We start from the raw sequence: 12,235 nt of genomic DNA on the forward strand, positions 1-12,235 counted from the left end.
ATAAATAAAATCTTAAAACAAAACAAAACTTAAAAGAAAAAAGATTGTAAATATGTAAAGCAATGCCACTCTCACTAAATTTTTGTTTGGAAAGTCGTTCTTTCATGTAATAGATTTAATACTATTATTTTTAAATGAATTAAAAAATTTTAAATGTTCACTTTCAATACAGTAAATATTGATATAAACCATATAAACAGAGCTCTTTAGGGGCCTCAACAATTTGTAAAAGCATAACAGGTGACGGGATCTTGGGAAGAAAAAGTTTAAGATTGCTCATCTAGCCAATCTAAACTGTTCAGTACTCCTGGTCTCCGATGGTAAGGCACATTTTCCCTACCTACCATGTTTTAATTCAAAAAAACTGATGTAAAAAGGGTACCATAAAGTGAAAAACAGTACTAGGCCAGGTATGTGCCTCTACCTGAGATTGCATTTCCTAATTTGTAAACCTATTTTGTAACATTTGTTTGTAGTAATATCTTCTATTATACACCATGAATGGCATTCCTAAAAGTTCCTCTGCATTTCAAGACAGTAGCCAGAGGTTGCAACAAAAAAGATTTCTCAAGGAAACTTCAGATTTAAACTATATACTTCAGGGGCATCTGGGTGGCTCAGTCGTTAAGCGTCTGCCTTTGGCTCAGGTCATAATCCCAGGGTCCTGGGATGAGCCCCGCATCACACAGGGCTCCCTGCTCCGCAGGAAACCTGCTTCTCCCTCTCCCACTCCCCCTGCTTGTGTTCCCTCTCGCTGTCTCTCTCTCTCTCTTTCAAATAAATAAAATCTTAAAAAAAAAAAACTGTATACTTCAACACGCCTTTATTAAACCAGGTATACTACTGAAATATAAAGAAATCCTAAGAATTTGTAAAAAGATTACCAAGACTGATGTCATTAACGCAGTCTAAAGCTTCATATACTGAAACAACTCATCTTTGTTACAGAGACAGAACCTTAATTTTTGATAAGGTAAATAGAAGTCTACTAAACTCCCAATCAGTTCCTTGAACACGTCTTTAATGTCATTTGACATATTTTTAGCTGCTATAGTAATAAAAAATAATTTAACAGTATCTTTAAACAAAACTAATTTTGCTCAACTCAAAAAAATAAGTACAAAATCCTGGTTCTATTTTTTTAAGCAAAATGGAAAGAGCTATAAATTACTGGGTTCCCTGCCCCCTCTAGTATCTAGAGTATCCCTGCATACAATCAAATAATGTAAATATAAAATGTTATTGTTAAACTATTAAGAACATAAGGGTAAAAACATAGATTTCACCACAGCAAAGACTGATAAAGACTACCAGCTTTGGTTCCTAGTAGATTCAACCACCACTCATTTACAAAAATATTTCTGAGTACCTACTATGAGCCTGGTATGCTAGGCACTGGGGATACAATGAACAAAAAAATAAGTTTTAATCTTCATGGGACTTGCATTCTGCTGTAAGACAAACACACAAGCACACACACGTAAGAATTATAAATGTGGTAAATGCTTTGCCACAGATTAGTTTTTGAAAGCTGAATTGTGGAATTCTAAAACCTAAAAATAAATAATTCATGAAGAGTTACATTAAGATGATATGGGTTCTACAGATCTTTACTAATGCATAAGAAAACTACAGACACTGCCCATGAAAACAAAGATCAATCTTTCATTGTCAAAGCTAGCAGATGGCATTACTTGGCAATATAGTAGCCTTAAAAGATAATTGACCTTACAGTTCCACAGAGTTAAAAAGCATGTAAACACAATCCTTAAAAAAACCTCTAAGAGGAGCCTAAAGAGGCACAACTAAATGTAATGTGGTATCCTGAATTGAATGCTAAAACAAAAAAAACGATAAAAACTAAGGAAATGTCAATAAACTATGGACTTTAGTTAATAATAACATCAATATTGGCTCACTCATTATAACAAATGTAACATACTAATGTAAGATGTTAAGAATACTGAGGAATGCCGGGGAAACTGGGTGGGGCTGTGTGGGAACCCTCTGCACGATCTTCTCAATTTTCTGTAAACCTAAAACCATTTTAAAAAATAAAGTCCATTAAAAAAAAAATCTAACCCATAACTTCGGGAGGGGTGGGGGGGGAGACAGGGGGTGTTGTCAAGACTTAAAATAAAAAATGAGAAGCCACCAAACTCTGCAATGTGAATTAAAACATAAATACTCAAAGAATTCAAAGGAAACCTGCAGATACTGAAGTTATGATCACTACTCATACTAAAATCTTCCAAGGACAGGGGCACCTGGGTGGCTCAGTCATTAAGCGTCTGCCTTTGGCTCAGGTCATGATCCCAGGGTCCTGGGATGAGCCCCACATCGGGCTCCCAGCTCTGCGGGAAGCCTGCTTCTCCCTCTCCCACTCCCCCTGCTTGTGTTCCCTCTCTCGCTGTGTCTCTATCAAATAAATAAATAAAATCTTTAAAAAATAATAATAAAATAAAATCTTCCTAGGACAGAGATTAATGGATTTGTCATGCAAACTAAATAGCTCTGTATCACAACATAAGGCCAGCAATAACATCCCTAGAGTGTACAATAAGCACTTTAGATCCTATTTATCAATAATGACCAATACACAGTATTTTATGCATGGCATTGTCCTGAAATTGCCATAAAATACCTAGACTGGGATCACCCTCATAGGTCTTACCAAGTTACATCAAGAAACAAGCTTATACTTGCTTCAGGAAAATTCATAAGCAAAGAGGAGACTATACTTTTCCTTGGTAGGGAGGGAGGCAGTAAATATATATTGAAGAGAGAAAAATGATTTCTCAGCTCCAACTGGAAGCAATTTTGCAACTAATGTTAACCTATTTTAATTCCATATATATTAGTATAAACAGTTCAAGGCAGTAGTAAAAGCTCTGAATTTATAAGTTATCTGCTTTCCAATCAAAAGAAATTGTCTTCTCTACAGCCTAACCTAAGGTACCTAGCAGTTAACTCAGTGTCTGATGACTTGGGAAGAACTAACCTCTCAATGTCTGAATTTTAAAGAGGATCATGAAAAGTGTGAGAAAAACAAAGGAGGACGATAATCTCTACATTGTCCAGTGCCAACTTTCATAATTCAGCATAAAACTGGAATCATCACAAGAAATAATTTTAGAGAAAACCATCACAAAGCTAGGATCTTGTATATAATACAAAGTAAGCAATAAGCAACATCAGAAGCCTGACCAGGTAAGATCATTCCACTCATCACATACTATGGAATATTAAGCAAAAAGGGTCATTTAGCCGAAACGGTATTACATACTGAAATCTAATTTAAGATAACTAGATGATCAATCTATTCTACTCTACTCCATTACTCTCTAGCCCCAAAGGAAATCCTACAAAACAAAGATGTTCGTTATTCTCAGGCCTTCTCTCACAGGAATCCTAAATATACAATTGGAAAACACTAAGAAAAGGTATAATTAACATTTCTTCGGTAATTCCTGTTTGCACCACCATAAAGAAAATTAGACACTGCTTCATGTTCAAAGGAGAAAAAGGAGAGGTGAGATGTGAAAAATTCCAAGTCAAACGATCATGACATAGCATCTGGCAGAGATCGGGAAAGCATCAACAGTGCCAAAAGAATTGTCAGGGATCAAAGTCATGAGAAGAAAATGAGGTTTTTCCGATAAGCCACAGCCTAACCCAAGAAGCAAAAATCGCCACTGCCGCCGCCACCCCTTACTCCCCAACCACTCCATCCTCAAGTCGCCTCCAATGGACATATACCCTCCATAACCCAAACTAATTCCCCACCCAAGTGAAAACAATCCAAGAATTTCTACGACCCCCCCACTTCCCACCGCCCACAAGATCCGCACTTCCCAAGGCCAAGCCTCTAGGGAAAACAACGCCCTAATCCCCCCACCCTCCTTGTCCAAGGTTGAAGACAGTCGGTTCCCCAGAGTGGGGCTTCCCGGGGTGGGCCTTCTTAGAGCTGACGAACTGGGATAAAAGCCAAGAATAAGGGTGGGGCTCCAGAAAGGGGGCTACGGTTGGTGAGACGACGGGACCGGAGGAAGAAAGGGATGGACAGCAGGCTGGGGCTGGGCGGAGTGAGGACTGGGGGGTGCAGATCGACGGGCGAGGCCCGGGCTGTGAGAAAAGGAGACGTCGGAACCGGGGACGGAAGGATCAAAATCTGACCGACGGATCAAGACGAAAAGGAGCTGGTGGCTAAGAGGGGTCGGCAAACACCAGGCAGGGCTGTGGGCTAGCACGGAGCGCGAACGCGAGGCGGGTAGACAGCCTTCGCGGACAGAAGGCCCGCACTGGGGGCGGTGCGGGGAAGCCGAGGCCAGCTGCCAGGAGTGGGGGAGCCGCGCACTCACCGCTCTGCTCCCCCAGGAACACCAGCTTGAATTTCCTCAGCGGATTCCCGAAGTCTCCGCCCGCGGACATGATGGAGCCGGAGGAGCTGCCGCCGCCTCAGCCCAGAGACCTCTCGGACCGACGCTGCTCCAACCGGTTGACGAAAAAGGCGAGAGGAAGGACCGGTGCCAAGCTCTCTCGGACCCTTTAGGGCCCGGCGGCGGAGCAAGGCTGCAGGGCAGGACTCCTCCCTACAGACAGGCAGCGGTCGCCGCCGCCTCCCCGCAGAGTCGCCTAGCACCGAGCGAGGCCCGCGGCTGGGAAAGGAAGGATGGCGGTGTCGGAAGCAGCCAGGGGTGTGCTCGAGGTTCCCGAGGCTAGCGCCGATCCCCTCTCAGCACCCGGCACCGAAACTGGGGTGAGAGAAGCGGAAGGTGGCGGAACTGGAGCCGCAGACGCGTCTGGGACCTCTCACGCGCAGCGCCTCAGCTCTCACAGCTGCCGCCGCCGCAGCCCAACCTGCTGAGTGCGCGAGCCTCTGGCGCGGCGCGCGGCGAGCCCGGGCGCGAGCGTGCCCCCCGCCGGCCGCCGGCGTGCGTGCGTGCGTACGTGCGCGTGCGCGCCACAAGCCGGCGCCTTCCTGGTTTAGCTTGCTTTCCCGGCTCCTCCGGCGCAACAGAGACCAGGGCAGGTTAGGTTGCCACTCGAGTCTGGAAAAGCAAGGAGGAGGCGGGGCGGAACCCTGGGAAGGGCTGTGGGTGGAATAAGGAGCACTTACGTCACTTAGTGAGAACCAATCGGAGGAAGCCAAGGGCGGGCGGGGATGGCAGTGAGGTGGCAGCCCGAGAGCGCGCGCGCCACTTGCGCGGCGGAAAGCGTCGCACTGTGACTGCCATGCCAAGTGTGGCACGTCGCAGCCGGAGGGGAGGGGAGGAGAAGGGAAAGGAGGGGGCAGGAGGCGGGGCTGGCACGTAGGTTGAATTGACCCCAGCACGGTGAGGGTGTGGTCCGATAGCCATAAGGTGTGTACTCTGTTCCTTTTTTCCAAAGCCCTCAGCCCTTTCTCGGTCTCCTTAAATCCGCCGTTCACCCGTGCACTAACCCACCTACTCCATCTTTTTTCTTACCATAATTCCTCACACGATATCTTACTAGGTACATTGTCCACTGTTGCTCCCAGGAGTTTCATAACTACCAGAAGCAGAGCCTCTACATTTTTGCAGATGAGGAAATCTAAGCTCAGAGGAAGGAAATGACTTAGAAAATCCACAAAGCCATAAAGTGGAACCTAGGTTTTGTCTTTTACCGCATTGAACCTCGGCAACCTTTTTATTGGATAAGCCCATCCACTTCCCTGATCTGATCTGGCTAGGTCTGTTATCAGCCTTTGTTACTCTGATGTAGACAATTGTAGGTGACGCCCACCTTCCACTGTGCAAGAAAAGGATTTAGACATCGTGTAAAGCAAACCCTTCATTTCACAGATGGTGAAACTGAGGTCCAAGTAGCTATGCAAAAAGGTCACACAACAAAGTAGAGGTAGAGCCTGACCTTGAGCCCAAATGTGGGGGGAGAGGATATTTTAAAGATCACCTTTTCCTCCTAGAGCGGGGCTTCTGAATCTCTTATCGGTGGACCTCCCTTAAATTAGACATCTGAAGCATGTGCATTTTTCTGTGAAGAGACTCCATAACTTTCATCAGATTTTCAACCCAGTTTATGACCCAAAAAATGAAGGTTAATGTCACAGCCAAGAGGAACCGAAGGAGACATGGCAACTAAGTGTAATGTAGATATAAACATGACAACTCGGTGTAGGTTTTAAGCTGAATGGGATCCTAGAAGAGAAAAAAAGACTTTAGGCAAAAAAAAAAAAAAAAAAACCTGAATGAATATGGACTTTAGTAATTACAGTGTATCGATATTGGTTCATTAATTGTAACAAATGTATCATACTAACATTAGTAATAAAGGTAACTGGGGAAGGAGAGGTTATATGAGGACTCCATTTTTCTGTAAATTTAAAATTTACAGAAAACTTAAAATCTAAAACTTTTAAAAAATAAACTATATTAATAAAAGATAAATAAAAGATTAAGAATGACCAAATTAGAGAATTAGACACCCACACCTCACCATACTATGGGACAGCATCCAAAAAAGTAAGTCTGTCCTTGAGGAGGACACTTCAAAAAACTAGTATCAATAAAAAGTGGTGGGTGACAACCTGGCTGGCTCAGTCGGTAGAGCATGTGACTCTTGATCTCGGGGTTGTGAGTTAAAGCCCCATGTTAGGAGTAGAGATTACTTAAAAAAAAAAACTGTCAAAAATACTTCTGGGGCGCCTGGGTGGCTCAATTGGTTAAACATCTGACTCTTGATTTCAGCTCCGTTCATGATCTTAGGGTTGTGAGATCAGTCAGCTTCAGGCTCTGCACTGGGCATGGGACCTGCTTGGGATTCTTTCTCCCTCTCCTTCTGCCCTTCCCCCCTGCTCATGAGCCCGAGCTCCCGCTCTCTCTCTCTCAAAAAAAAAAAAAACACCTCCCAAGTTAATGATAAAATAAATCCTTACATTTGTGTATAGTGTCTTACCATTCACACAACACATTTATATACATTTGCTTATTATTTGGGAGTTATTATTTACTTAGCTATAGAAATGGCAGGATCAAGCAAGTACCTTCTCAAACCCAGGGATGAACTGTGGAACTAGAATTGAGAGGAATAAATTAAAGGGAGCTTTCTCCTGAAAGCTTAAAATACTATCTATTCTGGCCTATCAAGACAATAGCTATATCCCCAAACCTCCTTCTCTATCAAAATTTACTCACTTCTGGTTCCTCTCAACCAAGTGGCAAAAGGATTTTGGAACATGTATCTAAAATGAACAAAAAGAGAAAAATAAACAAGAAATGAAATAAAATGGTAAAAACCTGAGTCATGACATGGACATTTGTGTGTATGTGTGGGTTTTTTTTAATATTTTATTTTATTTATTTATTTGACAGAACGAGAAAGAGCACAAGGAGGGGGAGCAGCAGAGGGAGAAGCAGGCTCCCTGCTGAGCAAGGAGCCCCATGTGGGACTCAATCCCAAGACCCTGGGATCATGACCCGAGCCAAAGGCAGTCACTTAACCAACTGAGCCACCCAACTGCCCCTTAATATCTGATTTTAAAAGTAGGTTGTCAGATCTGATTAGGCCCTCCCCACCAGTAACTCAAAACCCTGCCACACACAAACAGCAGTCCATACCAAGAGAATATTTAAAAAGAAAACCTCTTGTAAACATAAGTGAGTGGCTATTTTTTCTTTCTGATGTATACCAGGTTTTCATTATATTCCCTAAAATAACTTTTAAAGTAACATCCGAGGATTGGAGCTATAATTACTTTGTACTTCCTCCAGAACTTTATGAATCAATTCCTCCCTGTTGCTTTGGTCTCTGTAGTCACTTAGACAGGTGATGCTTTTCCTATCATTTTGAAGAGAAGTGTGGTATAATCCACCTCTTACCTTAGATATTTTAATGTTTTAAGCTAGCATTTTTCATTGACACAGATAACAGCCTCACTCTCCTCTGAAGCTGCACTCACATTTGCCCAGTATTCTGTATAAGTCATATGTTTTGCCTTCAGAGATCTAATGGTCTAAAAATTGTATCTTAAGTGCTCTAGGGTTCATCAAATGGAGAAATTACCTAGGGGAAGGAGGAGTTAAAGAGGCCTTTTTCAAAAGCACTTTCTTTTTTTTTTTTTAAAGATTTTATTTATTTATTTGAGACAGAATGAGAGAGACAGAGAGCACATGAGAGGGGTGAGGGTCAGAGGGAGAAGCAGACTCCCTGCCGAGCAGGGAGCCCGATGTGGGACTCGATGTGGGACTCGATCCAGGGACTCCAGGATCATGACCTGAGCCGAAGGCAGTCGCTTAACCGACTGAGCCACCCAGGCGCCCCTCAAGAGCACTTTCACTAACACTTTCACTTCCGTGGTTTCCTATACACTATTCTCTTTACCTTGAACACTTTCCCCTCCCTTTCTCTCTCCAATTCCTACTCATTCCTAGGTATCATCTTTAAAAAGTCTTCAAGTAGACTTCTCTGTCTGCTTCTATCCCCACCAACAGTGTCAATACCCCTGCCTGTCCTCTGCTTGTACCTTATTATCACTTGTTATTGTTAATTGTCAGTGTTCCCCACCTGACTGTAAGCTCCATGAGATCAGAGCTCATGTTTTGTATCTCCAACAATTGCAGAGTACTCGACAGAGTAAGCATGCAACAGATACTTGCTGAACAAATGAAATAAATGGGAGGCATTATTTTTTAGCTTTCATCAAACGATGAATGAGATGTGGGCATGTGAAGATGGAAGGGTAAGAGCATTTTGGAGAAAGAGAACATCCCTTAAAATCACATTATGTAAATTGATACTACATTTTTTTTAAAAGATTTTATTTATTTATTTGACAGAGAGAGACAGCGAGAGAGGGAACAGGAGACAGCAAGCAGGAGGAGTGGGAGAGGGAGAAGCAGGCTTCCCTCAGAGCAGGGAGCCCGATGCGGGGCTCAATCCCAGGACCCTGGGATCATGACCTGAACAGAAGGCAGATGCTTAATGACTGAGCCACCCAGGTGCCCCTGATACTACATTTCTTAACACCACTTATGAAAAAGATGCTCAGAACAGACTTGTGACTAAAAATTGAGAGAGGACAGCTTTGGCAACTCCAAATCAAAATATCTAGAACAGTTTTCTTTAACCAATTTAAAAGGGATTGTTAATTTGAAGCCTATGAGAGTTTCCAGGAAGGTACCCCACAGAAATTGTAATATAGTTATAGCTTGTTGTTCTACCCAGAGAGACACAAGCTTCTTTAGGGAGGACTGAGATTTCATCTTATTCCTTGTGTCAGACACTCTTGGTTGCCTATCTAACAATACACACACAACACACACACACACACCTCCACAATATATATTGGAAATGACAGATAATTTTCTAGCTTCCCTTCAGCTAAGCTAAAGACACCTAACTTGATTTGAGCCAGAAGGAAATGTGCCAGAGACTTCTGAGATAAAGTTTCTTCCCTGATGAAAAGAGATAGATGAGGGAAAACTGCCATTCTTCCACCATTAGATGTGGTTATATAAGGACATGATATCTAGAGCTAAGGCATCTTATGAATACTGACATATAATCCTTAAGAAAAAGCCAACCCGTTGATGATGGCTAAGCTAAAACACACCATTGAGCCACTGTACCAATCCTGGAAATGGTGTTCCTCTGATTTCTTTTTAGCAAAATAGTAAATACCTTTGTACTTAATAATGTCTTCATATGTCTCTGTCATTGTTACTTGCAGCTGAAAGCATCTGAAATTCTCATCTTTAGATCTCTTAAAACATCTCACACAATTCCCTGAAGGTTAGTTATTCAATACTGTCTGTGTGTATACATAATATAGTAATAGTTATCAAACTGGAACTGCCTTTTTCTGTTTACTACTCCCTAAAAAGGATTTATTACTCTTAGAGAGGCAGGAAATCAATAGAAGGAGAAAACTGCCCAGGTAAAAGGATTGGAATCATATTGCTCATATTTGAAGCAAATAATAGCTCTGGCAGGAATTCAAGTTCCATCAAATGTGAAGCCCTTCTAACCCACTCTGCAGGTTATTATAATCATCACTGCTAAAAATAATAGTGGGTCAATATAGAAAGCATAAAAATGACAAATGCTCAATAATTCAAGGTGACCAATTAAATGAACACAATTAACACAAGGTATGTTTATGCAAGTCTCATTTTTAAAAGACAATGAGAAAAAGAAAGAAAGAGGAGGAGGGAGGCATCATGTCAAAACCAGTTTTCCAAATACCCTGACCTACAAAGATGTGCCATGGGAGAAGTATAAAGGTTATTCAATCAAGGTGGAGGAGAAGATAGTAAAACCTCAATGGAATTGTCCTTCCTGTGATTATAGCCAATTCATAAGCCAAGTCAGAAGATATTTTTTGCTACCGATTAATCTACAGAATCTATTTTTGATGATTCCATTTTGTTCCGTTCATATGAATCATGGTCCTTGTTATGAATAATGCGATTTCTCAGAGCCTTAGATGTGGGGTGCTACTTCCAGTCTTTGAAATTGCAGTGGGGGAAGAGGTTGCTTCTTCTGTGCCAGTGCAGAATGTGTAATACCTGAAACCTTGCTGGAGCTCTCCTCTCCCCGGTACTGTCTCCCCCATGAGTAATAAAGTCTCCTCCAAGATGTACAGAAGAATGAATCATTCTCCTTGCCGCTAAGAGAGAATCACTCTCAGAGTAGAAGAGAACGACTGCTTCTCCTGCTGTTTATGTAAAGAGCAGAGCATCTTAGGACAGAAAAGTGGGACCAATGCTGTTTGCACTGAAAGGCCAACAGACTGCACAGCCAAATTGTAACTTGCCTAAGATGCCAGGAAAAACCATCTTTTCATGAGAATTTCTTCAGATTTTTGAATAGTACAAAGTGACCAGGACTTTATTTCATATAAAAATCAAAAGATAACAAAGTCATTACAGTAGTGTGTAGCTGAAACTATCCAGTGAGATAATAAGCCACATCATTTGGGAAAATTAAACAAATTTCCAGTTACAGGATGATAGACTAAAGATGTTTCTACTTCCTTCCTTTTCTGAAATTCTCCAAAACAAAAATAAAAAATAAAAATGCAAGCTCTGGCTTTGACATCTCTAACCCAGAGCCATCATATTTTAAGTTGGGAGACAAAAGACAGACCAGTGGTGACTGACTAAACGGAGCGCAGAAAGTGTTCACTGAAGAGGAAAGTAACAAGAAGCAAGCCAAACAGAACCCCAGAAAGGCTCAGGAATGTGCAGTACCAGGTACTACAGAAGGACGAGGTAAGGAAAGCGGCCAAAAACAAGGGAATTGTATCAAAGACTATATGAATAGTAATTATAAACCCACCCATCTCTATGGAGGAATTAAATGCAAGAGGTTCTAGGCTCAATAACCAGGCATAGCTGAGTACTAGGGTGAGGCACTGCCAGAAGATAGGGGGGTTGATAACCAGGGGTCTCTCCCCAAGCACCTTTCATAACACTAGCAGTATCTTATATGCCCCCCCAAAAAGACTGAAAGATAAGCTGAAACATCCCAGAGAAAGGACCTGTAAATTTTTAATACAGAGGTAGCTTCAATGAAAAAGCCAGTTTACCACCAAACCATCCTATAATGAACCTTTCTAATCAGTAAATGCCACCCACTCACATTGAGCTTCCAATTAGTTTGATGTCTTCTATTAAATATGAACAAAATTAAAGGTTTCCCATATATTTGATAAAAGTCTCCAATATGAAATAAGGAAAATAAAACAAATAAACCAGCAAGAAATAAATAAGAAAGTCTGTGATGAGAGAAAAGCATTGCATAACTATGAAGGAAGAATGAGATCATATTTTTTTTTTTTTTAAAGATTTTATTTATTTATTTGAGAGAGAGAGAATGAGAGAGAACACATGAGGGGGGGAGGGTCAGAGGGAGAAGCAGACTCCCTGCCGAGCAGGGAGCCCGATGCGGGACTCGATCCAGGGACTCCAGGATCATGACCTGAGCCGAAGGCAGTCGCTTAACCAACTGAGCCACCCAGGCGCCCGAGATCATATTTTTTAAAAAGGAACACTGAAACAAAAACAGCCTTTCTTGGAAATTAAAATTATTACAACCAAATTTTAAAAATACAATAAAAGAGGGACACCTGGGTGGCTCAGTTAGAAGAGCATGCAACTCTTGATCTCAGAGTTGTGAGTTCAAGCCCCATGTGGGGTGTAGAGATTACTTAAATAAAAATAAAACTTGAAGAGAAAAGAGGGGCACCTGGGTG

At 42.0% G+C, this 12,235-nt stretch overlaps 1 protein-coding gene across 3 annotated transcripts in view; it reads right to left on the minus strand.

Moving 5' to 3' along the window:
• RAB6A (RAB6A, member RAS oncogene family) overlaps positions 1-4,925 on the minus strand; it is a 63,847-nt gene extending 58,922 nt beyond the window's left edge. Inside the window, exon 1 of one of the 3 annotated variants that reach the window (XM_081798803.1) lies at positions 4,362-4,925. In XM_081798803.1, coding sequence (XP_081654929.1) covers positions 4,362-4,431 — 70 coding nt within the window. In that variant the 5' untranslated portion in view covers positions 4,432-4,925. The remainder of the gene's footprint in view (positions 1-4,361) is intronic. The other 2 variants (XM_081798802.1, XM_081798801.1) reach the window with 2 other exon arrangements.
• Positions 4,926-12,235: the final 7,310 nt, after the last annotated feature.

Source organism: Leptonychotes weddellii, chromosome 11 (assembly GCF_054177405.1).
Source record: "Leptonychotes weddellii isolate Sample4059 chromosome 11, ASM5417740v2, whole genome shotgun sequence".
Classification (NCBI taxonomy): domain Eukaryota; kingdom Metazoa; phylum Chordata; class Mammalia; order Carnivora; family Phocidae; genus Leptonychotes; species Leptonychotes weddellii.